General features: G+C 46.0%; 2 protein-coding genes across 5 annotated transcripts in view; one reads left to right on the plus strand and one right to left on the minus strand.

Annotated features, from left to right (window-relative positions):
- CDKL5 (cyclin dependent kinase like 5) overlaps positions 1–7,734 on the plus strand; it is a 131,145-nt gene extending 123,411 nt beyond the window's left edge. For all 4 annotated transcript variants that reach the window (XM_050971211.1, XM_050971207.1, XM_050971215.1 and 1 more), the window contains one exon: positions 146–7,734. In XM_050971211.1, coding sequence (XP_050827168.1) covers positions 146–529 — 384 coding nt within the window. In that variant the 3' untranslated portion in view covers positions 530–7,734. The remainder of the gene's footprint in view (positions 1–145) is intronic.
- Positions 7,735–12,711: 4,977 nt separating this feature from the next.
- RS1 (retinoschisin 1) lies at positions 12,712–26,084 on the minus strand. The gene is made up of 6 exons (XM_009089693.4): positions 26,000–26,084; positions 17,770–17,795; positions 17,348–17,453; positions 14,320–14,461; positions 13,990–14,185; positions 12,712–12,864 (listed from the first exon to the last, which is right to left on the minus strand). Exons 1-6 carry the CDS (start codon positions 26,049–26,051, stop codon positions 12,712–12,714), a joined length of 675 nt encoding a protein of 224 aa, XP_009087941.1. The 5' UTR covers positions 26,052–26,084.
- Between the last annotated feature and the right edge of the window lie 1,287 nt (positions 26,085–27,371).

The raw sequence follows: 27,371 nt of genomic DNA on the forward strand, positions 1-27,371 counted from the left end.
GTAGTCATAGCTTGGAATGAAATATATCAAACAAATATGAACTGAAAGTGAAGGAGTCCCATAAAGTTTAAGATGTTCAGTTTAGGATAGGACAGCTTTTTTATGGGAGGTCTGGTGGGATGGAGCTTTTCTGCGTGTCTTTCAGAGCCAGCCGTTAAAATCTCTTCGGAAGCTCTTACACCTCTCTTCAAACCATCCCGTTGCTGCTGAGCCCCGCTTCCAGCCCTTACCCAGCCAGCCAGCCAAAGCCTCTTTCCCTGAAGTGCGAATCCATCCCATGAGTCAAAGCTCCAGCAGCAGCAGCAGCAACGTGCGGCCAGAGCCGCAGGCGAAGAGCCGGCCGACGCTGCAGATCCCGAGCCAGCTGGAGCCCACCTGGCACGTGTCCCCCGTGAACAGGAGCGTGAGCGACGGACCCCCCTACTCGGACCAGCTGCCTGCCAAGAGCGGCCAGAACGGGCACAGCTACGGCCGCACGAACCGGCCGCGCATGCCAAACCTGAACGATCTCAAAGAGACAGCCTTGTAATGGCACCCAGCAAACAGACCAGTGGGGGTGGAGATCAGCCTAGGGGAGCGGTGGTGCTTCTGGTGATGGTAAGACTTCATTTTCAGCTTTATACAGGTGTGCAATATGTACGTGTGGAGCTGTGCTGTTCAGCACCACGGGAGAGTCAGGGATTTACAGGAGCACGAGTGGAACTATGAATTACCAGTCATCAGAAATGTCACTGGACGCCAGGCAGAGTGTGCCGGTCAGGGAGAAAAATGCATTGTCATTTTCTCTCATTTACATTCCAGCTCAGTGCACATCTCTGTCTGAAAGCTGGGAGACTTCTGGTATGTATTGGCATTTATAAGGGTGAAAACATTGTCTAGGCCTATGCCCTTACTACATTTTTTGCTGCCTAGTTAAAACAGTGGGGTTTATGTGATAAAAGTGTATCCCTATTAAGGGTTTAAAGTTAAATTGTATGTCTTAAATTTGTTTTTTAAATTTCCATATTTGATAGGATTTGTAATATTTATTTATGATGACCTAATATTGTACTGTTATAATCATATCTTTTATGTTATAATGTAAAGTTATTTTGAGCTGTTTGAAACATTGTGAAGCAGTGCAACAGCTACAGTAGTTTCTATAAAAAACTAACAGTAACATTTATATATTGCATCAGGAGTATTTTATTCTATATATAAATATATATATATAAATGGAAAATAACTGTCTGTTTTTTAAATATACTCATTTAAAAGAAAAGTATTGTTATGACACTATCTGCCATATTTTTTATACATTTGTGATATAAAGTGCAGTATTATACTTCTAATAAAAGGAAGCTGAATGTGGATAGAAATGTGACTGTAACAGTATGGATCTTGCTTGACTATGAGAGCCCAGTATTATAGGCGTCATTGGTAACAAACAAAAGACAGAATTCAATTCCAAGCTTTATTATGGGCTGTTTTGTTGGAAGTATTGGCTAAATGTAAGAGACTGCAGAACTGTACAGTAATCTAAATGTGGTATGTTCTCCCCTGTCCTTAGCTTTCCTAGTAATATTAATGGGATTTCTGCATCTGCATCAAGAGCACAGAGCCCCAGTACCAAATTTTTGTTTCTTCTAAAGAGATAAAGTGCCCCATTACTACAAGCAAAAGCAGGTGCTCTTCCACTTAATAGCAGGGGTGAAAACCAAAGAAACACAGCATGAATTGCAAGTGAAATGCAAAACTTTGACACTTAAGCATAGCATGGCACTGCAGATCATGGTATAAGCTTTTATGCATATGTGTATTTTAAATCTCTAGCAATCTATTAACTAATAAGATAAACACTGTATTAGAATTTAAACTACTCTTGCACTTTTTATTATATTTCAGGATATATTTAAAGCTACAAATATGATATTTGGATATTGAGGGAGAAGGTTGCCATGCAACATGAGTTCTACTTAGGTCTTACTATCCAAATATTCCCGTACCCAGTTCAGCTACCAGTCTCAGCAAAATACTAGATCTTGGGCTCCAGTCTCCTGTACAACACAGTTAAAACTGCCTTTACTTTGGTGAATGTCAAGTGTAGCAAATACACACCCTGATTCCTCTGTTGCTACCAATAAAGTAAATCAAAGGTGAGTCAGTAGGAGTCAAAAGAGTTATGCCAGTCTAAACTTTGTGCAATAAGAGGAGAGCCAGGCTTGTAGTGTCAGAACAATACAATCTTTCCTTTTTAAACACATTGCTTCCACTCCCTCATTACTCTGCAGCATACTTTATTTTCTAGATGCTGTCTTTGTAAGACACCTGTACTTGCAAATACACTGTCTTTCCCAAAAAGAGATTAACCTGAATGTAAATTGAATGATTTAGCCATAGATGAAGTTAACAGAAGCAGCCAGGCAGTAAAAGCTGAACTTCCAACTTGGATAACAATGCAAACTGGACATGCTGTTCAGTACCTCTTGAGTCATACCAAAGTTCTAACAACAGCAAATTCGGCACCACCACTGTAAAAATTGTTGTCGGAAAGAACAGTGTGGAAGGATGTTATATCAGTTTTGTCCAGGACTAAAAATAAGTCTACTAAATTTGAAAAATGAAAAAATAGGAATTCTTCCTTTGTCAATTGCCTGCAAGAAATATGCATGTGATTTTTCTATAGCTAGATATGATATATAATATCTCTCTATATATGATATATGCACTGTATTGATATATCATATATATAGCATATATAAATACAATAGACAGGAAAGGCTATTCAGTTTTTTCTAAGTTCAGTGGGCATCCAGGAAAGATATTGTGATACTTACCTGTCGTCACTGTCAGAGTTTAGCAGCTTATTTTAGCAGTCTGTTAGATTCATTGGTCACAGCTACATGAGCCCTTTAAGCCCTGCTTTGAAATGGGCTGATGCCACTGAAATCCCTCACAAAAGCAGTGCCTGAGAGAGTGGGGCTCTAAGCAGTGCAGTTTGAATGTCTCTTTTATGGCAACAGAGCTGGGGAAGGGCCTGGAGCACAAGTGTTATGAGAGTGGCTGAGGGAGCTGGGGGCGTTTAATCTGGAAAAGGGAATCTCAGAGGGACCTCACTGCTCTCTACAACCACCTGAAAGGAAGGTGTAGCCAGGTGGGGATCAGCCTCTTCTCTCGTGTCTCAAGTGAAAGGATGAGAGGAAATTACCTTCTGTTGTACCAGGAGAGGTTCCAATTGGATATTAGGGAAAAAAAGATCACTGAAAGAGTGTTCAGGCATTGGAATAAGTTGTCCAGGGATGCGGTGCAGTCACCGACTCTGGAAGTGTTTGAGAGGCATCTGGATGTGGCACTTGGGGATATGGTTATGGGGTGACTGGGGTGCTTGATGGTTGGACTGGATGATCCTAAAGGTTTCTTCCAACCTTGATGATTCCGCATTCAGTCTCACAGGGAATGTTCAATCTAGACTCTTTTGTGCTTCGTGTATATGTATCCTTTTGCCTCTGCAAGGTTTTTAGCTTGCTGGTAAGATCTTCATGCTGGGATGATGGTACTATATGAGTAGGGGCTATATGAGGTTGTTACAATTTCTAGCAAGGAAAAATGTTCATCAAGGATTTTTTTTCCTCTGTACCCATTAAGTTAAATCAGGGTGATCCCTGACTGTACATATAGCTGTTTAAAGTAGTTAGCAAATCTTCAAAGGTGACCCAAGGAATGTTTGAGTATTTGGTGGCCCATATTTACAGAAACTTGTTTCTACTTCATACTGCATTTTCCTCTTGAATTCAACAAACTGTAGTAGCTTTCAGTTGAATACTAAATTGTGTTGAATGTATGTAGTATTTTCTTTCTTCTGTTGGAAAGAAGTTCCAGTAGCTCGGCCAGCTGGTGCTGGGATGAATTCTGTATTTTTAACTTGGTCTAGCTTCCCAATATTTAGAATATGGCAAGTGTAATTTTGTCGAGATTTTCAAAGGAGTCTTATTATAGTGACTGAGATTTTCTGACTTAATAAAGAGGAAGAGAATTACAGAACAAATTCTTTTGTAAGTGTGAGCTTTCCTTTGCACTGATCTGTGAGTCCTGTACTACATGCTCTATAGATTTATTTAGTATAAAGGATCCTAGTTAAAGTGTATTTTATTCTTTGGCAATCTTTTGCCTTATGGCATCACTGATGATGTGAATAAAAAAGAAACTACGTTTCAGAAATTGACTGTAGTCATTTTGCAGAACTCAAGCTGCCTAAACTTGTCTATATGTTTTAGTTATAGCTCTTGAGCTCTTTATAACTGAAAAAAAAAGCACCTTAAGGTCATCCTAACTGAAATCGTGTGTCTAAGCTGTTGTTTTAAACTGTAATGTAAATGTATTAACCTAGAACAACATCTGTTTTCAACAGACCTGGCCACAGAGAGCAGTCCCTTCTCTCCGCTTTTTGCTCAGTTTATGACAGTCCAAGCTTTGTTGCTCCTCTGAGAGGTTGCAGGAGAGCACTGGGCAGAGTTCTTGGCAGGAAGTCAATGATCCCAGATTTGTCTCCTAAAATGTTCCTCAAATGCCACTTGTTCTTGTAGATCAATATTAAAGCAGCTTCAAATTTCCAAGTGCGTGAGGCATCCTCAGGTTGTCATTTGGCTGGTCACCTTTCTCTCTACCACACCAACTTGTTTCTGGGACCAAGGCTGGAGAGACTCTTCAGGAAGCAGTGGCCTCTGGTAGGCTCTTCCCCTTCCTTGTCATTGCAGTTGGATCTCTTGGGAGATCAATCTCACTTGTTTAAAAAGCTATATACCAGCCTTTTCTTTTTTTCTTCAAAAAGATGATGTGTTAGCTGAGTAGATTCCTAGGTTCACCCAGAAAAAGCTATGAATTCTCAACAACTCTGTAGATCTCCCTATAAGAACACAGGGAACCTATGGGGGTACAGATTATACAGCTCTGAAAGCACTGTTGTGACCTAGGTAGCCAAGGCAAAACCTAGCCACTTTAAAGAGGAGCTGTGCTCTAGAAGTACTGGGGTTTTTATTCATGTTTCTTTGTTTTGTTGTCTTGTAATGATTTGGTAGTGAGACTTGCTTCAAAATACTTGCATGTAATTAATTCTGTATGTGTTGATAACTGTCAGAGTTGAGCTGGGAGAATATTTGCATCCCAGTCACACAAAGAGTGTGAAAAGGATAGCCATATATGATATACTGCAAATTGTGGGGTGGCAATGAATGCTTACTTTTTCCATTTCAGCTAGCATGCATACTACATCCATTAATGGGGTAATATCACAATATTACCCCATTAATGAACATGAACAACAATGCATCTAGCCTGTTGTTCATGTTAGTTGGCCACCATTTGAAATAGGAGTGCCACAGGAGATGGTTGGAAAGGTGATGTGCCCTATTGTAACCATTTTTGAATAACCTTCAAATCAAGACACTTTTAAAGAACAGGTGCCTTTCCCTACACAGCTCTTTCTAATGGTATCATGATCTTAACCATTCCTTAACTGGGTTTGTAATGAATGAGGAAAAAAGCCATTTAACTTCTGGCCTTTTTTTAAAAGGGATTGATTTGAGTAAACCCTTTAAATATAACAAAACTTGGAAGTTCTAGATGTTGGCACCTTTTTCAAATGGTCAAGCAGCAGCAGTACATCAATGCTCAGGCTCATCAGGCAAGTGAAGGCTTGTGCTGTGCTGAATGTTGTACTGAAACAGAAGATTCCTCATTTTGCAATCACAAAGCAAATTCCATTAAAATTAGCAAAGCAGATTTTATAGGAGATCCTCTTTCAATTGTAAGAAAAAGCTGTGTTAGGTCATCTGTTCTCTCAGTGGAGTGTCTTAACAACTACCACATGAGACAGCATAGGTAAATCTGATGGATTAGGTCTGAATTTTACTTGTTCTGAGTTCTGGTTGGATACAGATTTGTGACCTTCTGTGCGCCAGTTGTTTGGTGCAAAAGCTGAGGTTTGTGGAAGATGCATGTGAACTGTGAGAGGACTGGCCCTACTTTGTTTGGATGCTTTCATTCCACCAAATCAGATTGCTTCTCAGGCTCTTTCAGAACATAACAAAATATGCAGCCGGGCAAGAGTGACTCTTGAAATGTGGCCCAAGAGCCTGAACATGGAATTTGTGTCTTAGCCTAAGAATGACTACACATCTCTTGTCTTCTCTGCAAGTCAATCTACCTCCTCTCTCTTGCAGAATGTGGTTGAGGTTGAGTTTGTTTATTCTGAGCTTATTATTGAGTCCAAATTTTGAAGAGACATCTAAAAAGATTCTTCCTCTAGGTACTGTTAGCAACCATGTAATAAAATATTGTTGGGCCTTCATCTGAAATACTTCTGAAACCTCCAAGCCATCTGAGCTGTCTCTCTAGAATCCCAGTGCCATCCTTTGCACTGCTTTGCAGTCTTCCCTTGGCCTTCCCTTGTGGTTCTCAAATATTGCAGTTGCCTTGTTCTTTGTTGTTTCTCTTGTGCTGATTTTCAGGGAGTTAGAGGCCTTATCTACTACTCCACCCTATTTGCTGTTTTACTCAAACAGCTATCCTTAGACTTGCTCAGGATTTCCTTCATTTTAATTTTCCATTTCATTGGGTGAGATACCTTACCTCATTGTGCCCCCACCAATACGCACTGCCTACCAGGCTTTTCCTTCCACCAGGTCTCTGTTTTCACAGGGCATTGTTTCTCTGGATCAGTTCTGAGAAATGCAAGGTGGCATCTTAATTGTACAGGCGTGGAAATGCGTTGTGAAGTAGCTGCTGTCAGAGCTTTCCATTAGCATAAAGGTAAAGCGTGTCCATAGCACAAGGTGGAAGCTGCTGTTCAATTTTCCTATAGGATATGAACCTCTTGGTGTAAACTTCAGACATGTAAATCCAGTGGCAGAGTTTTTAACTCTTTAGTTACAAGGCAAAACTTTAAGCATAGGGAACTGTCTTGTCCTTTTCCTTCTTTTTTTCTTTTTTTTTTTTTTTTTTTAGTGCACATCTTAGACTCGTACTACTGAAGGATCTGACTAATTGCAAGAAGTAAGTTTATATTTGGGTTATATGAACCAATAAGCTAAAATCTTCCCAGAAACCTTTTTTTTTTTTTTTTAAATTCTATGCAGGCATTTAAAAATCTGGTTAATCTGATAGGGAATTCCAGGACTCCTTAGGTGTCCACTGTGGAATGTTTAATTTTAAATTTATGACATTTGGAAGAAAGAAAAAAAATAAATTTAGGATTTTTTTTTTTCACTATCTGCCAGTACAGATTAACAGACTGAGGAGGCAGCTTTCAAAACTTATAAATTTATGGATAAGATTCCCTGATGTTTTTTAACAGCTATTAGAAATCTAAAGCGCACAAACTTTTAAATCTACCGTGCTTTCTGTTGTGGAAGGGATATGTTGTGGTCTTTTTAATCCTGGAATACAAATTGATTTTAAAATGTGTTGAATATTTAAGGATGACTTCATTCAAGTTAATAAACCATTTGTAATGTGTTTGTATACAACCCTTTGTATCATGTTGTTGGTACACCTTACCAAATTTTTTTTGAGCATGTATTCCATTCTTTACTTCTGTACAATTTCTATTGTTGCTGTAAATATTCTAAAAGAGAAAAAAAATCCTGTGGTAACCTTAATTATCAGCATGGAAATGGTTAATTTTTACTGAGCACAATGTATTTTTGAATGGGCCTTCCAAAATATGTCTTTAATAAAAATGCAGATTTTGCACTAGAACCCTGGCACTGTTCAACAGTTGATGTTATTCCTGACGCATCTCTTCCAGAGCACCTCTCCATATGTTAGCTTGGCTCACATGAGTGGAATGGACCAGAACCAGGACTCCTGTGCCCAGTGGGTCACTGCCAGGTCCTGGCTGACTTCCCCATCTGAGAGGCCACTTGTATCTGTGCACAAGCCTCATGTTTCCATGGGATGTTTCCACAGGGCAACGTCTCTGAAGCACCTTGTTGCCCACCATTCCTCTAGTCTCATTGCAGGACAGATTCCTCCTTTCAGGGCAAGAATGTCTGCTGTTCTCTTTTTTTGAATACCAACCCACCAAGCCCCTTAGCAGGCACTACCAGAAATTAAAAGGCCCTGAAAGTTTCCAGCCCACAGTCTTTGCCACAGAAGTGTCATGATGACATTTCATCATTGTCTCATGTAAACTGAAACACTTCTAGGCTATGAGGGTTTTTTTTTTCTGTGTGCAGCTTTAAAAAATCTTTAAATATTTCCCTGCTAGTCTCTCATTTTTTGGGGTAATTGTAAACAAACGGAGTAGGGACCACTTTTCCTGGGCCTCCCTTCTTTCCCTCTGAGCTCCAGCAAGACTTGAAAGCCAGGACTTGCAGTCTGTTAGATCCCTCTGAAACAGCTGCCTGACGTGTTGTGCAGCAACCACAGCCTTGGTGAGACCAGGCTGCTGCCAGTGGCTGCACTGAGCTGTGCCCATCACCTCCTCAAGAGGGAAACTTCCAGCCTGAGCTAATGGCTTCAACTTCCACCAGGACAAGCAGTCCAGCATTTTGGTATTTCCATCCAGAAATGGGGTTGAAATGCATTTCCTTGAGTTGCCAAGTGCTCTGGGGACTTAGCTTAACTCTTAAAACCTTACTTGGCTCTTACTCTTCCAACAATCTAGTTTAGTAACCCCTTTTCTGTACTCCCTGAAGAGCCCCAGAAACTGGAGTGGCCATCTCCTTGAAGAAGTTGAGCACCTCGATGTGCTATCCCCAGTGTAGTCAGTATTAAACCCCCATGGGATGGAGGACAGAGTGGACATTTTTCTCTGGATGGAAGTGAAGGGATAAATTCTACCTCTTCCTGCAGTCCATTAAGGTAAAGGGGCTCTTGACTTACAAATGAAGTGGCTGGTCTGGAGGCCTGAGGCAGTCTCTGATCAGGTAACTTAGACTGGGTACAAACTTCTCAGCACCATTGTTCCCTTGCTTCTCTCTACACATCCCATCCTCAAAATCCAGGTCATAAAGCTGAAAGCCATTCTTGGGCCTACTTCCTATTTCCAACCCCTTGTGTTTTATGCCGTTGCAAAGCCATACATTTCCCTATCTCTGCAGGACTGTTTCACATCTTTGTCAGTGGGATTGAGTGTGCTCTCACCAGCCCCTCTTGTGCAGTTGACATGCTGGAGGGAAGGAAACCCACCCAGAGGGAGCTCAGCAGGCCTGGGAGCTGGGCCTGTGCAAACCCCACGAAGGTCAACAAAGCCAAGTGCAAGATCCTGCATGTGGGTTGAAATCCACAAGAAATACAGACTGGAGGAGGAACAGATGAAGAGCACCCCTGAGGAGAAGGACTAGGGGCTGCTGTTGGATGAAAAGTTCAGCATGAGACAACAAGTGCACCTCCAGCCCAGAAGGCCGATTTTATCCTGGGCTGTATCGAAAGCCCTGTGGGCAGCAGGGTGAGGGAGGGGATTCTCTCCCTCTGCTCTGCTCTGCTCTGATCTGCTCTGCTCTGCTCTGCTCTGCTCTGCTCTGATCTGATCTGATCTGATCTGATCTGATCTGCTCTGATCTGATCTGATCTGATCTGATCTGATCTGATCTGATCTGATCTGCTCTGCTCTAGTGAGATTCCACCTGGAGTGCTGTGCCCAGGTCTGGGGTCCCCAGTGCAAGAGAGATGGGAACCTATTGGAGCATGTCCGGAGGAGGATCACTAATGTGTTCACAGGGCTGGCACACCTCTCCTATGACAACAGGCTAGAGATTTGGGCCTGGAAGAGAAGGCCCTGGTGAGACCTTATAGCACCTTCCAGTACCTACAGGAGGCTGCAATAGATGAGGAGAGGGACTTTCACAAGCACACATAGTTATAGGAGGGGGGGATTGGCTCTAAGCTAAAGGAGGGCAGGTTTAGATTAGATATTAGGAAGAACTTCTTTACTATGAGGCTGTGAGGCACTGGGACAAGTGCCCAGAGAATCTGTGGACTCCCCATCTCTGGAGGTGTTCAAGAACAGGTTGGATGGGGCTCTGAGCAACCTGGTCTAGTGGAAGATGCCCCTGCCCATGTCAGGGAGAGAGGAGCTAAATGATATTTAAGGTTCCTTCCAACCCAAACCACTCTGTGATTCTATGATTATGAGGAAAAGCTGTTATATTTATGTAATTCTACTTCAGCTGGTGCTGTCTCACTTTCACGATGGTCTCCGTCACACTGTTACTCCAACATGCTGAATTTATGCAGAAGTCAAATGCAATTCTAAAAGCATTTTAGGACCACTTAATTAATTAAGCCTCTCAGCACTCTTTATATAAGAGGCAGAGGTTAAGTGAATTTCTAGAGGTCAATTAGCAAGTGAGCTGCATAGCAAGGATCAAAACAGAAACTCCTGCTTTAGCAGGAGCCATTTAGTTGCAAGTCCCTTCCCCACGCAAGCTGAAGAGGTGAAGTGCAGAGAAAGGACAGGGCAAGGCAAGAGGCAAATGAACTGTGAAATGCACTGTGTTCCATCTTATATATTGTCATACATTTCAATCTAGAAAAAGGTCTAGTGATTTCTCTGAAGATGGGAGGCTGGAAGAGTGATAGCACAGGTCCTTTCTACCTAGAAAATATTTTTTTCTTCCAAGGTTTTATTATATCTTCTCTGAAGGATCAGTCATGTGAAGATATATAATTTAGAGTGGTGCCTTGGTATATAATGGTATGGGGTCCATCCATTCAGGCTGTGCATTAAGCCTGCCAGCTCTTCCAAATCCCACAGGAGCTTCTGGCCTTTGCCATCGGGTGCATTTCCAAAATCAGACAAGTTAAAAACTCTGGACTGTGTATAGGAGCTTGTCAGAGGCCAGTCACAGATAAGACTTAAACTAACTACAAAGTCAAGCTTTGGGGTGATACAAATACTTGTGCCCAGTTCATCCTTCTGCCCCTCGCAGCCCCCCCTCCACTCCTCAGTCATGCAGGAAAACATCAGCACCAAGGCTCCTTCCCCCTTTACCATCCATCAGGACATGGAGCTGCCTGTGCTGCTTTTCAGGCAGAGAGAGCTCTGTGTTAACATGTTGGCAACTGCATCCAGGGCCTGGAAATGCTTCAGCTTTCAGCGTTGGTGTTAGCAAGACAAGAGCTGTGATGGCTGCTGGGGAGCCCTTGTCTCCCTGGTGCTGGATGTGCAGTGCCTCCAGGGAGGCTGCTACACCATGCTGCTCCCACAGCTTGGCTGCTGAGGAAGTGCCTCGAGCTCAGTGGAGCCTCTCAGCAGAGCTTGCCTTGGCTGTTCAGCATTAAGGGACCCACACAGTGATTTCTTACTGAGAAAATGTGTCCCTAGACCAGTTTGTGGGTAGGCAAAAATCCCATCCATGGATGAGGAGGAGGGAGGGAAGCAAAGGAGAACTGGTATATAGCAATCATCTCAGCAGATGGGAATTGGTCTTTTTTACATCTCTATAGACTTCATACTCTTGGTTAGTGGAGCAGCTTTCAGACTTGCCAGAAGAGCTTATTTTCCTGAGAGCTATTATTTGTCTCTACATACAGTAAATAAAACAAGGCAGAAATAGCTGCTCTCATAAATGAATGTGATGAATTGCACAGCTATCCAAAAGCTTTTCACATGTTTTTGGTCATCTCATTTGTTTTTAGTCATATCTGTACTCCTGCCCTACACACTGAGCATTCACCTCTCTGTCCATAGGGATAAGGAGAGGACAGGAGAGGCAGACAGGCTGCCTCAGTGTCCCTGTCTTCATGCCTCTCCTCTCTTCCCTCAGACAGTTCAGGTTCTGTTGCTGTGGGTCTTTGAGATGGATGCACAGATTGTTGGAAAATAGGGAAAAGGCCTCTGGTTCCTGCCAGGTTTGAGCTGCAGGTGTGTGGTGGGAAGGGAAACCAAAGCTGTCACTCTAGAGCTCCCCACAACCCTCCCTCAGGTGAGCTGTGGCGGCTGCAGGTCCCACCCAGGCTGTGTTGGGCTGAGGCAGGGACGTGAACCTTGGTAATTGGGCTGTCAGCTCAGGAAGATGGGTTCATCATCCACATGCCCCAAAGTCCTTGGGTTCTAAACACCCACTGGAGACTGGGCCATGGAGATCAAACAGTTAAGAAGAGTGAGTCCTTGTATCTGTGCCCAAACATCCACATGGAGCAAGGTGCTGGGGTCCCCAAGATGTGCCAGTGCAAAACCAGAGAGAATACAGAGAGGGTTTGTCCAGCTGGTCCTCAAGGCACTGGTGTCTGTCCCAAAACTGGGCACAGCAGCTCAGGCCAGAGGGTTCCTGATACAGGCAAACAGGAGGTGATTTGAGAGTGTGATATTCAGATGGGGGCCCTTGTACCAGGGATAGGCCAGATGAGGCCCCAGCCCCGTCTCAGGGATGAAGGTGAGATGTCTGTCCTGGCATACAACAATACATCCTGAAGGGAATCCAAGCCCTGCCTGTAGACCTCACCTGCATGTATTCCAGTGTTCACAGCACACTGTGAGGATCATTACCCCAGCCCAATACCCAGGGCCAGAAGCACCACATCTCACAGGATCCACGCCGTGGCCCAAACCTTCCTCTTCCCCAGTGTGTCCCACAACCCCCATCAGCTGCACCACCAGGCATGGTGTGAAGTAACCTTTTATTCAAGACAGCCCTTCCCTGTGCAGGCTGGGTGTTTACAGCACAGGAGTGGTGGTGGGCAGGGCAGGGCAGGGTCAGGCAGACACCCCCGAGCCCCCGGCCACAGCGCTCAGCCGCACTTGCCCAGGCACTCGAGGAGCTCCATGCGGATGGCGATGCGCACGTGCCAGCCCAGCGGGATCAGGCGGATGTAGCGCGCCACGATGGGCGGCCGCAGCAGGTTCTGCACCGAGGACGAGCGGTCCGAGTTGCCATAGAAAACCTGTAAAGGAAGAGGTGGGTGGGTGGGTGAGGGGTTCAGGGACTGGAAATCCTGTCCTATGAATTTGGGGTGCCTGTGCAGAGCAGAGGAGGTGGAGGCTCCTTCCCCTCCACCCTCAAAACAAAAGACTTTAAAAACAGCCATATGAAGACAATTTTTGTCACATTGATTCAGTTTTCTTAGCAGGCCATTTTCTCCCATCAGTCCTGCACTTTTTACAGTTAGGCCAGAAAATCTCAGCCCATTCTCATCCCATTCTTTCTCATTTGCCTTCTTGTTTAATGGCACTCATGTTTGGAGTAAGCATGATTGACTTCGGCTCTTTGAAGTTCCTGAGCCAGGCTCCTACACAAGCCATTATAGATGAAAAAATATATGTGAGGGCCCTTTCCCTATTCCTTGGCCTGGATGTCACATCTGCTGCCATGACCAGTTTTTTTGGGAAAGCTCAGCATCGCCCCAGGGCTGCAGGAGCTTCAGCAAAGCCAGCAAAGCCTCCCATGCTAGGACAGGGCCATTCCCATAGATGGGCACTGAGGATACCTGGGAGGCAGCAGCTGTGGCATCCCCCCCTTCAGCCCAGTTGGACTGCACAGACATCAGAGGCAACTCTGTAATATCTCCCCAATGCAATTTTTTGTTTCAAGTCAACCAGTAAGAAGTGCAGCATGAGAATGGTTTGGTGGGTTATGACTTAACTAGTTGCAGATTTTGTCTGAGGGGTTTTTCTGCACCACGATCATGCACTATCCCTGGACATGGCAATAACAGAAATCCCTGTGCAGTGCTGAAGCATGGCTGGGGCTGTGTGGCCACAACTGAGAAATGGTTTTATCATGGAGTTGCTGCCTCCTCTGCAATGCCAGTTAATGCCTCTGAGCTTAATCTGGACTCCAGTAGGATAATTAGAAAACACAAATAATGTATTTGGTCCCACTGGTCAGCATGACACACTCTCACCTCAGGGGGAATGGCCCCTCTCTGTGCTGCTCCCTGATGCAGAGTGAGCACAGAGAACCCCCTGCTGCTCCCACAGGATCCCCTTTTGATGCACCCTCCTCTGAGACCTGTTGTCACCGAGCATGCCACCCTTCCACCAGTGGCCAAAGAGCAAAGGTCACTGACCCGGTTGTTCCCAGTCTGGTCCTTGTAGTACACCCAGTTGAGGTTTTCATCGGTGCGGTACTGCACGCTGTACTTGGTCATCCACTCGTCAGCGTCACAGCGCCCTTGGGTGAGGATCCCCGAAATCACCTTCACCTCCTTCAGGTCGATCTGCAGCCACTGTGCAGTGTCCTGGTACTTGGAGAGCCATGCACACCTGGGGGGACACCGCCAGCCCCGCTCTGTCCTCCACCGTGCCCTCCCAGGCAGAGCCTCCTGCCCCCCAACAGGGCCAGGGCTCCCCAGCCCCCACAGCCCCAGGACCCCTCAGGGGGGCATTTCTGAGCTCACCCGAAGCCCTGGCCATTGAGGCGGGCCTTGTTGGCTGTCCAGGAGGTGTACCAGCCCGTGTACTGCTCAGGGTTGGAGCAGCTGATCTGGTCTGGGGTGACGGCACCAGACTCAAAGCCCAGGGGCTTGTGGTAGGGACACTCTGCAGAACAAGGGAAAAACACTTAAGGGACAGAAGTGGCTCTGTTTTCTTGGTGTGTTTGTACTCATATTGTGTGTCCACCCCAGGAGGTGTTCTCCTGGGGCTTCATTGCTCTCTCTTCTCCCTCATTAGAATTTTGGGAATGCTCTTATCCTAGACCACAACCTGCCCTGGAGCCACAGAGTCTTCATTTCTAACCTTCACTAGTGTTAATTTCTAGCTCTTCTTTCTCTCCCAGACTTACTAGACTTGTTCTGACTGCAACATTTGGGAGGAAAGATTTTATTCAGATGTTGCAGTTTGAATCTCCCTCTTGTAAGCATGTGTAAGAAGAGCCTGACTGGTTGCCTCAACCTGGATCCAGCCTCCAGGCTGTCAGCTTTTTGCCTTGAGTAATGCTGGGCACTTCTTTTCTTGCTGGGCTTTACCTCCTTCTGCCCCTCCAGTGACTGTCTGATTTATGGCTCTACTTGCATGGCAAAATTGCTGAGCCAGCTCTGTCATCCCTCCACAAGCACCCTCAGATCTGCATTTCTTTGCATCTGGAGGTGGCCTTGCCTGATGAAAACTTGCAAGTGCTCTGGTGCCAGGGAGGTGTCATGCTCAGCCCTGCTGAGGGATCATCCCTGGCTCAGGGATTTCCATCTCAGTGTTTGACTGCAGATCCTCAGTGTAACAATCCTGCCCCCTCAACTGTCTTCTGCAATAGTGAGAAATTCAACTTGACTACCACTGTTTTATTGGAGAAATAAATACTCACTCCTCATTAAAACTTTCTGTGGTGGGTCATCACACAGGGCTCTGGAAGGCAAGACTTCAGTGAGGTTGAGCACCTGCATGCTACCTCGACCTAGCTGCAGAGTTTTTGTTATGATCCTTTTTTTCTGTGATCAGGTTATCATTGTGTATTAAGATACACAAAATGAAGGCACTCAAGGGTCACATAGGGACTGCCTAGGCAAACATCTATATCATGGGCAGCATTTTCTGATTTTGCAGCCTGTGGAGCCTCTGGAGTCCCCTGAAGTGATTCTGCCCCTTTCTCCAGTTTAGCGTAGTCTGTTCCATGGGTCTCAGCAAAAAGGAGCAAGCAAAGCTCTGTGCAGTTCACTTGTGGGTTAGAGGTTCCCTTGCCTTATCAGTGCCTGAACAACCACTGTCGTGCCTCATGCCAAAACCAATCAACATGTGGGGAGCATCAGTGGGTGCCCAGAGCCCAGCATGACTGTGGTCTCCCATATGCAACTCCCCAGCACTGCAGCCATGCAGTCGATGTCTCATTAGCAAGCTCTACCAGGTCAATATTGCATGCATCAATAGCTCATTAACATATCTTGCTGAGTTGGAACCTCATTAACATGTTTTTCCCCATGAAAACATATGGCCACTGTCCCACCTTCCTCCAGGCATGGAAACATCATGCTTTTCCACCATGTTAAAAGCCTTGCTCCCCTTGTGCAAGAGGGTGGCCCGTGTGTTTACTATTTGTCAGGCTTATCTCAAACACCACCCAACTTTACTTTTAGCAACACTAATCCACGACCACACAACTGTAATGCAATTAGCAGGTCACCTTCCGGTGAGTCTGTTTGTGCCATGCACAGGGACCTGCCAAAACAGATGCCTGGTGCCTGCCCAGCCAAAGCAGCTGAACCATTGAACACTGTCACTGCCAAGCCAGAGACATGCAGCGTTTGCAGGGCTGGCTGCTCCCTTTGGCCATGCCAGAGACAGCTCTGCATGGCTGCTCTGCAAACTGTCCCTGGGCAGCAGGGAATGCCAGGCCACACCATTCCTGGGCTGGGCTGGGCAAGGGGAATCCCCCTCTCTGGGGACAGTGACAGCTGGAAGTTACAGATGAAATGTTCCTCATTCAGGAAAACAAGGGCAATGCCTTCATTACTCAGCTACATAATGCTAATGTGAGAAAAACCCCCTCACACCTGGCTTGGCCAGGAAACCCAGCTCAGCTCCTTGCCCATATGTTCCTTGGCCATGAACAGATCAACCAAACCTGCCACCTTCCCTTCCCTTCCCTTCCCTTCCCTTCCCTTCCCTTCCCTTCCCTTCCCTTCCCTTCCCTTCCCTTCCCTTCCCTTCCCTTCCCTTCCCTTCCCTTCCCTTCCCTTCCCTTCCCTTCCCTTCCCTTCCCTTCCCTTCCTTCCCTTCCCTCCCTTCCCTTCCTTCCCTTCCCTTCCCTTCCCTTCCCTTCCCTTCCCTTCCCTTCCCTTCCCTTCCCTTCCCTTCCCTTCCCTTCCCTTCCCTTCCCTTCCCTTCCCTTCCCTTCCTTCCCTTTCCCTTCCCTTCCCTTCCCTTCCCTTCCCTTCCCTTCCCTTCCCTTCCCTTCCCTTCCCTTCCCTTCCCTTCCCTTCCCTTCCCTTCCCTTCCCTTCCCTTCCCTTCCCTTCCCTTCCCTTCCCTTCCCTTCCCTTCCCTTCCCTTCCCATTTAAAACATGCTGCAAAGAAGGAATAAATTGTTTTTCTTGATCCCTGGAGAGTCAAGAAGATTTCACAGGCTAAACTGCAGCGAGGGAGAATGAGCCTACATGGTACAAAAGGTTTCTCACAGCAAATCCTACACATGGCAGTGGCTGCCCCAGCCAGCTTCTGGAAGCACCAGCACCGAGGGCTCCAGAGGGAGAAAGACAAATGCCCACTGTCACTGGTCAGCACGGGCCAGCCTCGGTGACCTCCAAAGGCCCAGGACTGGGGGCTGCCTCTGCCTGATGGTGCAGGGTTGTCCCCTCACCTCACAGTGGTTCAGCTCCCCCAGCCCCACTAGCAGCTGGATTTGGAACGTGCCAGCTCTGCAGAGCCAGGTGCAAAGGGGAAGCTGCTGAAGGCACCAGACAAGCACAGCTGCAGGCTGCAGGGTCCCTCTGGTACCTGGCATGCACTCCAAGCCGTTAGTCCCGCTGGACCACACCGAGTTGGGGCCTCCTTGGCAATCACATTTGCAAGCCTTGCTGTGCCACAGCTCCAGTCTCTCATCCTAAAGGAAAGGTGAAAAATGAGTAATAAATCTACATAGTCATCAACAATAGTGTCACAAAGGCAAATCTGAATTCTCAACCTTAGACAAATGCTTGTGCCTGTCTGGACTGCAGCACCTTGTCTGAGACCCTTTCCTGTTGCCAGCTCAATGTGAAGCACAGAACAATTTGGATCCCCTTGGCTTCAGAGGTCAGAGCATGTGCCTGAGCTCGAAGGCCCTGGTGCCAAACCTCCCTCTGCCCCAAGGCACCAGGGCTGGGCAGTGTCAGAGCCCCAGCATTTACCTGGCAGCTGAACTATCCAGAGAGACTTACCTCTCCTGGGGAGAGGGCCATCACTGCTGGGGAGTGGGCATGGAGAGAAGAAAGAGAGATCAGAAACAGAGATGCTGTAAGAAATCAGGAAATACAATCAACATTTACTCCTGAGATAGAGACAAATAAATAGAGGAAGGACTGATGAATCTACCACATTTCCCCAGGCTGGTTGCCAGGAGAAGGCAGGAGAACATGGGCAGGAGCAGGGCACTGCATGCGCTCTTGTCGGTGTTACTCCTCCATAGGGTTTTCCTTTGGATGCCTTTGGCATCTCCTCTTCCTTATCATTTACACCTGAATTACCCTGAGGCAAACACATGCTGGACCCCTCAGTCTCTGCTTTACAGCTAATTTTGCTCATATCCATTTTTCTGTCTCTCTGCTCCACACTTTTCCTGTCATATTTTCCCCTTTAAATGTTTAAGCTGATGGGCTTCAAGGGTCAAATCCTAGCCTGCTTCCACTGCAGATCCCACACGACTTTGGAGGAGATAGGGTATCTCACAAGGTGCTGGTCTGAGATCACTCCCTCTGGATGTGATGGAGAAAAAAGAAATGTAAATAGGCCTTCCTAATCTGTCTTACAGACAAGACTAACTTTTTTCCTTTCTTAAGGAAAACCAGTAATTGTGGCTGTGGAGGAAGAGACTGCTATTTTTGCAACATCTGACCTGTTTTATATCCTGCCACTTACTGAGCAATGGCTTTTTATGAGGCTTTTTCCTTTACTGAAAAGGCTCTTCTTGCTTCACAGCGAAGTCCAAAGCAGAGTATATTAATAGCTTTTAGACTGGTAGAATATTTCCCAAACAGCTATGAAAATAAAATAATTTTAAAAAATAATCCCATGACTGCTGATTACTCAGCAACACAAATCAAATGTCAAACATTGGGTTTTCAGAGATGTAGACAATCTACAAGCCAGTAAGGAAAAAGTGATTGAGCAGGTAACAGCTTGCATAGAGGAGCCATGAGAAACCTGCCATCTCGAGAGGTACTGTGAATACAAAAACACGATTTTTTTCACCAAATGAATTAGACTCTGAATTATTCACTGAAATCTAGTTATGATTTATTCATTCATACACTGTCACTTTGCTGAGCCTAGGAAGTTGCAGCTAATGCTGGGAATTTACATCCTACATTACTATGGCAAGTTTAATCTCAAAAGACTCACAAACACAGAGCAATTATAATCAGCTGAAATATAAACTATATACAAAGCTTGGTTTATTACTGAAATGCAACTGCTCCTTGGGTGTGAAAAGGAGTCTAAATGTATCAAGAGTCTAAAAGAAAGACGTTCAAAAATGATAAATTTTTAAAAATTCCTTTCTCTAACAAGGATGGTCTCCTGTGCTTCAGTGTCCCAGAGTGGCATTTCTAGCATCAGGAACTTACCACATTAACACATGGCACTGGCCCTGGCAGAAGAAGTGAATGCCAGTCTACAATAAAAAAGCTGTGGCTTCTAGTCAGGCCCAGAGGGAGGCAGGGATCACCCAGAGCCCAGCATGCTCAGGAGGAAACCATCGTTGTTCATCTCCAGAGATCTTGGGAAGAGTAGGCTGGGGGCCCCACACAGCCCTGCACTACACCTGTCCCAGCACAAATGTTATCAAGCCAAGCCCTGGGACTCTGCTGAGCAATCATAAAACCAAGGCAGAGGGGCAAACCCAGAGCCACCCCTGTGCTGTGCCACATGGGGAAAAGAGGTTTGACTTAAACCTGTGTGAAGATGATTTAAGGTAATGCTGTCAATACAAGAAAAACCAGGATTTTATCACTTACCAAAACTGGACCGTATTTGCCAATAAAAGTAATGCAGTGCCTGCCTCTCCTGCCTGCCCTGTGCAGGAGAGCCATTGGTACCTGGGGCATGAAATCCAGGCTGGCAGGTGTCTCTCCTGCCCCCCTGGCCCACAGAGCAGTGTCCTTTCCAAGCAGGACAGGTGCCCTGCTCCAGCTGCAAGGGTTTCCTTACCCTGCCATCTGGGAAGGCTGCCCAGCCACCGCAGCCTGCTGTGTGTTCCCACTGCCCAGCAACCCCTGGCTCACAGGGCTACAGGCTCAGCTCCTTCCATCTGCTTAACCACTCTATTTTCATCTTCAGAAGACTGATTTTTGAGAAGAAACCTTTTGTGGGTTTTTTTTTTGTTTGTTTTTCTTATGGTGGTTTAATGTACTTTAGCCTGGAAAATGGGTTGGAAAAGGCTTTTTCTGGATCACGGAGTCCAGCCATTAACCTAAGGAAGTTATGTTCCATGACTGTGGAGTGGTGAGACCTGTTCTTAAGCACTGCATGCCTGGGGTGGGGAAAGGGGATGTGAGTTACCAGGATGGTGTAGGATATTGCTTTGTGACCATGCTGAGCCCTTCAATAGGCCTCCTGAGTCCCACCCTTTGAGACCCAAGGTCAAAATTGGATAGGCCATTGACACATGCAGCTGGAAACTCAACAGCTGTGAGTGAAAGGACAGGCAAAAAAGGAATAGATTTCAGGTGAGTGGGTGTATGGTAGCATCAATTCAAGCACCCAGAATAAATCCTCCTCCCCAGGTGACCCAGCATTTTGTAGGTGGCTGCACTCAGCCAGTGGTGCCTGCTCCTGAGCTACAAGAGTGGCTTTGAGGGCTTTTAGCCTCATCTGCTAGGGGACACCACTGCAAATCAAGCAAGGGTGTGAATTTCAAGCACAAAAACCCTTTTTTCCAATGCAATGAAAAACTTTTTCCAATGTTTTATTGGGTTGATCCCACAACACACAGCAGTGCAAAGGCAGTGCCAAGGCACACGTGCTGGCATGCTGCCTCTCTGACTGTCCCAGCCTCCTCCACTCCTCACTGCATAACTTGCTGATTTAAACCCCTCAAACAGGAGCTCAGCTTTCCCTTTTTCAGCTGGGAGAGATGAACTGCTAAGGGCTCATTCCCAAAGGGACTCAGCCATCCAACCACAGCACAGGAGAGCAGCAGGCTTGGCGTGGGGTAAGCATAGCAGTGGATGGCCAAATGCCCTGCCTGAGCAGTGCAGCCTAATAACCCCTGGCCTTGGGAGAGGAGGGCAAATGGAAGATGCCCTTGCCTGCAGTTGGCCACAAAACATAGTAATTGATATATTGGTGTGTTTACAGCTGTGACAGGCCCTGTCCTACAAAGGAAATGAAGAGGAAAGCTGGCTGCCAATAGTCTAAAAATGTGATGGGCAGTGTGCTTTTATAGCAAGCATGTTTGCCTTCAAGGAAGGTTACAAAGATAATTGGTAATTGTAGGTCAGACAGAACCAATTGCTGCAATTCAAGGGAGAGTCATAAGGCCTGCACAGCCGCCAGGGGCTGTTGTTTTAAAAGCACAGGACTGACAAAAACCCCAAAACATTAAAAAGGAAAGAGCTCTATTTACTGCCCTCCAGGACTTTCAGCAAACCATCAGTTCAGCGAAATAAATTATCTGTGTTTGTGGGAGGCAGAGAGATAAGGCATGTGTCTTTCCTGTCCCTTCATCCTACCCTGCAGTATGGTGTGTCCAGAGCACTGCCTTGCACAAAGCTGTCCCATAGGACAGGATTCAGGGACCAGGGCTTGGGACAAGATCCAGGGCATGATTCTGTGCCAGGGAACCTGTGCCGGTGAGGCTGGGCTGGAGCCCAGGTCCTAAGATGTCTCCACTTGGCACCTGCTGCTGAGCAGGATGAAGGGGAATGATACTCCAGGAACTGGTCCAGGTTTGGGGCAGAGAGAAAAGAACTGGCAGAGGTAACCCTGGGGTGCCAGGGTGGGGTTTCCTGAGGTGGAAGTTGGATTAATCAAGCAGCAGCCACAGCTTAGGGCTACTTGGGAAAAGGAGCAATTGATAGCAAGGAAACCCAGCTGCTGGCATTGTAATGACAGGAACAGGTAACTGTGTTTCTCAGAAAAATTGTAATTATCAGGAATGTGGTTAAACAAGAGAAAGAAAGGAGGAAGATAAGTAGGCAGAAGTAATGCTGCCAAAGGCTGTGTTCAATACAGTAACTCCGAGGAATCATATTCACTATCCTGACCATAAAGTCACAGCAGTAAGTCATCTTTTAGTGTAAGAATTAATGACAGGTATACAAGCATGAGAAAGCACATTATAAATATGAAAAGAAAGAAATAAAATGTAACACAGAATAAATGTCAGTCAATTTACTGGAATAAGTTCACATAAACTTGATCATTGCAGGAAAAGTATGTGGAAAATGTTAAATCTCTTTATTTATTTACTTTATTATATAGGTGTCCTAGAAGCTTCAGCGGTGCTCAGAGAGGTAAAATTACTTTCTCTCCTCCCAGAGGGGAGCAATGCCCCATGATGCAGCAGTGCTTTCTGGGCACGATGGCTCCTCACAATGGCACAGATTGTCACCTGCTTCCCTTCTGCACCTCTGGGTTATGGGGTAGAGGAAAGGAAATATCTTAAACCCCCCCAAAATAAGGCTGGAGCACGAGAATAGCACCAAAAAGTCACAAAAATGAAAGGCATGGCTGGAATGGGTGGCAGTGGTTTTGTCATGCTTTCTCAAAGGCTCTCTTTTCCCTGGGCACCGCATTAGACAGCATCAGGAAGCAGAGTTAGGTAACAGCCTGCAAGCAATACAGAAACACTGGAAAAAGCATTGCAGCGCCTCTGTGCCCATTGGGTGCTCGTTTGTACCTTGCTATATTATTAACTGAGGCTATTTTTAAATCCCAGCCCTGAAAATCGTGCCAGGCGGCTGAGGTGACTCACATCAGGTTGAACCAGCCTCTGTAAGAAGGAGCATTTGGGGAAGCTGCCACATTCGTGGCGTTCTCCCCATCACTCCTTGCCCCTGTGCCAGAGGCAGTGGTGGCCCTGCTGCAGCTGTGGCCGGTCCCCAGGTCCCTTCGGCAAGGAGAGCCCCCCTGCCCACACGCTTTGTGATGCCTTTTGTTGATTTTCCCCGGGGCTTTTTCCATAGCCACGCTAGGCAGACTCCACGAGACCCGGTGTTGAGCAAACAGCGCCTTTATCTCTAACAAACTTTAAATGGCCCGTGGGAGCTGGGCCAGCAGGGAGGGACCGCCGGGACACCTGCACGTCTGTGTCCACCCAAAGACACCGGCAGCCAGGCTGGCAGGGACAGCGCCCTGCCCACCCGGGGACTCCAACACCTAGAGCCGTGCTGGGCCGAATGTTCACGTTCCTCCTGCAGGCGACATTGTGGCCCCAGCAGGGCCAGCATGGCTCCAACACCCGGCACAGATCGAGCCCTGATCCCTGCTGGGCTCCAGCACCCGGCACACACCGAGCTCTGATCCCTGCTGGGCTCCAACACCCGGCACACACCGAGCTCTGATCCCTCCTGGGCTCCAACACCCGGCACACACCGAGCTCTGATCCCTGCTGCGCTCCAACACCCGGCACACACCGAGCTCTGATCCCTGCTGGGCTCCAGCACCCGGCACACACCGAGCTCTGATCCCTGCTGGGCTCCAGCACCCGGCACACACCGAGCTCTGATCCCTGCTGGGCTCCAGCACCCGGCACACACCGAGCTCTGATCCCTGCTGGGCTCCAGCACCCGGCACACACCGAGCCCTGATCCCTGCTGGGCTCCAGCACCCGGCACCCACCGAGCTCTGATCCCTGCTGGGCACACACCGGCCTGCCAGCCCTGATCCCTGCTGATCGCCGGCAGGCTCTGCCAGAGCGACAAACCCAGGGCAAGGGGACACGAGCCTGCAAAGGGGAGGTCTCATTCTTTGTGCTAAGCTTCTCTCTCAGGCTTTAAATCGGCTATTCCTTTCCTTCTTCATTTTGTGGGGATTCTTCACTCTTATATTATTTTAAGTTCCGTTTAATTTTCTTTATGTTAATGATTTTCATTAGGTTTTCTTTTCCAGTCATTTTTATTGTGGTTCATTTAATATTTACTGGTATTTTTTTGAAGGCAATAAAAACCGTATTTAAGTAATCACAATTACATCTATTTAATTCATATCAGTTTCCCTTTTCCCATAATGTTTCCACGAATTTTTTTATGTTGTGACAATATGTAAAAAAAAGCTAAATTATTTAAAAAAAAAAAATCTACTTTCTTCCCTTTTTTCTTAAGAGATGTATAATTAATCATGTTTTTTCCCCAAAGTGTTCCTTAGAAATGTTCAGCATTTTCTGACCTTATTGACATGATTGCTCCTTCCTGCTTGGAACGACGCAGAACATTGCCAGCATAGTGATTTCATTAGATGCATTGATTACACCAAAGGGCAGCTCTACTAAAAATGTGATTTACTGTGATCCAAAAAGCATGTTTGAGCCTTAATATTTTTTTCGGGGGGGGGTGTGTCTTGGTTTTTGTTGGCTTTTTTTTTTCCAAAGCTACAAAAACTAGTGGTGTAAAAAGAGAAATCCCCTCCCTTGAATTGCCGAGGTGTGCTTGTTCTGCCGGCGCGGAGAGCGCGGGTGGATGGATGGAGCAGCGCGGTGCGGGCGCGTCGCTCGGAGCTGCCGGGCGGGCTCGGGCTCGGGCTCCCCTCGCCGCACGGAGGGGCCCGGCTGCTGCCGCAGGAGCCTCCTGCTGTTGGTACCACCATATGCTGCTGCTGCCGCCGCCTCTGCTCCGCTGTGTCCCCAGCGAACACGAGCCCAGCCGAGCCGCGGGTGCTCCTCTAAGCCACTTGCTCTGCCAGGGAAAATCAGCTAAGCAGCTTATCATGGCATCAGTGCACGTAGCTCCGAGCGCTGACCCAGCGGCACCTCCGAGCTGGGAGAGGCTGAGTGTGAGGGGCACCTGGGCTGCCCTTTTTAGCCACGAGAGGACACTTAGACCGCTAAGAAGGGAAAACCAGTACATTAAGAAATAAAATAAATTAAGAAAATAAGTTAAATACCAAAGGAGTGATGCCTGGAAAGTGATCTTGCACCTTATTTTTCACTGCAGGCTCTCCAAAAATATCCTGATGTGTGGGTGTCTATTAAAAGCAAGCTGTGTCTGGAATTCAGAGCAAGGTATATGAACTTCTTCCAAGGACTAATTGCAGTTATGCCACCCATAGGGAAAAAAATGCTGGGGTCTGTAAAAAACATTCTTCCTAGAAGTTCAGGCACCAGTAACTTTCCCAAGTGAAACAAAGGAGAGTGATGAGATAAGGTATGAGGAGAACGTACAAATATTTGCTGGGAGATTAAAAGAAAGACCTATTAATCAGGCAGAGCTGGGTACAGCCAAACATAACAAGATGAAATGAAGGCATGGCTAGTTGAGGAGCACTTATTTTCCTACCCATGAAATTTGGTAGAGCAAAATATTCAACAGAAACACAGAAAGAGAGAAAAAAACAGACATCCCAAAACACTAGGAATTCAACACCCACATGAGAAAAGTTGGGCTGTCTGATTAATCTGCTCCTCACCGTGACAAATCATACTTGATTCACACATTCATGTTGGTAGACACTGCCCACCACTTAGCAAGAGTAGCCCTCAGTCTCATTTAAGAAAAAAGTAGCTTTGCCATTGGCTTTGATGAAGCCAGAAATTTAAATATGAACCAGGAAATTATCTCCTTGTTCCCCACAGCTGGGTGAATTAAAATGGAAGGAGGTGTCACCCTAAATTTTCTGTCTCCTTCTAGCTCCCCTTACCTACTTTTGTTGCTACTTTCTGAAAAGTGAATATGAGAATGGGAACCCATTTTCTAGACTTATGAATTACATTTTGTTCTAAAAGTATCTTTGGACGTCTTTTCCAGGCCAAAATACCTTGAAAGGCCTTAAAAAAATGGGCAATTTTCATCAGCAATGTCTTCCTGCTGGAGAAAATGATCAGTTTTTGATTAATCAAGAGTTTTGATTAATGAAAGACCAGTCTTTCATGTTATACTGTACCTCATTTTTCAAATCAGCTTTATTATTTACACACTGGCTCAGCTGCACTACAATTTTCTTTGCAAATTCATATTTTGACAAATTATATGGCAAATTTTTTACACTGCAATTATTTTTTTGAAACAGAGTTTTACTACTGAATATTCATGGAGCAGTAAGAATGTTGCTCACTCATGTACATAAATTACACATCTCCTCCACATTTTTGCCTTTCCCCGAATTATTATGTTTCCATGAGAAGGCAGAGAAGGGCTTGCTCTGTACCCCACAGCCCCCAGCAGAAGAAAGTGTGGCTGAAATAGAAAACACAAAGAGGGATATTTGAAAGTGCCTCTCAGGAGGCAAAGTGCCTACCTTTGTACCAGAAAAGAAGAGACAGCAGGACGCTCCCCATCTTGAACTGCATCTTTTCCTTCCTGTGTTGTGAATAGCTCCTTAGTGCACTGCTTGGCTTGATGGGAAGGCATGAGATTAACTTAAGCGTTGCCTAAGCACCTTACTCTCCTCCATTCCCATGATTTCATCAAGCACCATCGAGCCAACCACACAATTGTTACTGTCAAACTCCATCCTAGAGGCTGTGCCACCTGTAATGGTTTTTAAAAGGCAACAAGTACTGAGGTACTGACACTCTGAGTGTGAATCTGATTGTACATGCAGACATATGTCCAAATAAACCAGGATATACCTACGTATAAATCACATATACACCCTACAGAAATGCAGATGCCTAATGCTCATAGAAGATGTATAGTATGTAGCATGTATTCATTATCTTCCACCCCAATTACTTACCTCTACACTAGCAATGTCTTTCCTAGCAATAGCTGTGTGTAGAAATCTGCCCTGGCCTTACTGCTCTTCCAGTCACCTAATTGCACAGGGCTGAAAACTGCAATCAGTAGATCAAACAAAAATAGTGGTTTTCGGTTGTTTACTTGCTAGGCTGCAAAAATCTCTAACCAAAAATGTAAACCTCTCTTCGCTAACATTTCTACTTACAGTATTCTCTCAATCAGCCTACACCAAAGATTGATTTTAGAATGACTGATTCAAGATAAAAACAGACTGCTAGTGATTCCAGTGGATCTTGCACCTGTTCCTCCGATCTCTGTTGATTATATGAAACTAGCAGTGAATTTTTAATGGAGGTTTTTGAAAGCAGTTGCTTCAGAAGCAGTTTGCTTTGTTGCAAGAGATCTCAGATTATATGCACTGGGAATAGATTAAGGCACTGCTTAGATCACATAGGCTGCAATTGAGTTAAGCCAGTTGTGTCTCTGCTCTTCTGGTTTATATTCATTTAAAAATGCTGTGCAAACAAGGATGCTGGCTTTTCAAAAACAGTCTCCTGGGCAGGAGATTCACTTCACTTGCCTTTGGATACCCTGGAATTCAAAACTGGAATTTGGACTGCCCTGTAAATTTGTTGTCAGGTACAGCATCCCACTGCAGTCTCACCTCCAGCATCAGCACACCTCAGACTCACCAGGGTATGTGATATGGATGGGGGGAGTCTCCTGCCAAGGATCTCACTGCTTTGCTCAGCCTCAAGGGGTTTAAATTCCTCAGCCCAACACTTTTCCCACTTTACCCTTCTTCCATGGAGAGGAGGGTTGCCACAGGCAGACCCTCTGTGGCACAGACATGTACCACATGCATAGACATGGCCACTGCTTCATGGACCCAGGCCAGCTCACCTCAAACACTGGGGGAGAATCAAAGC

The sequence above is a fragment of the Serinus canaria genome, chromosome 1 (genome assembly GCF_022539315.1).
Source record: "Serinus canaria isolate serCan28SL12 chromosome 1, serCan2020, whole genome shotgun sequence".
NCBI lineage: Eukaryota > Metazoa > Chordata > Aves > Passeriformes > Fringillidae > Serinus > Serinus canaria.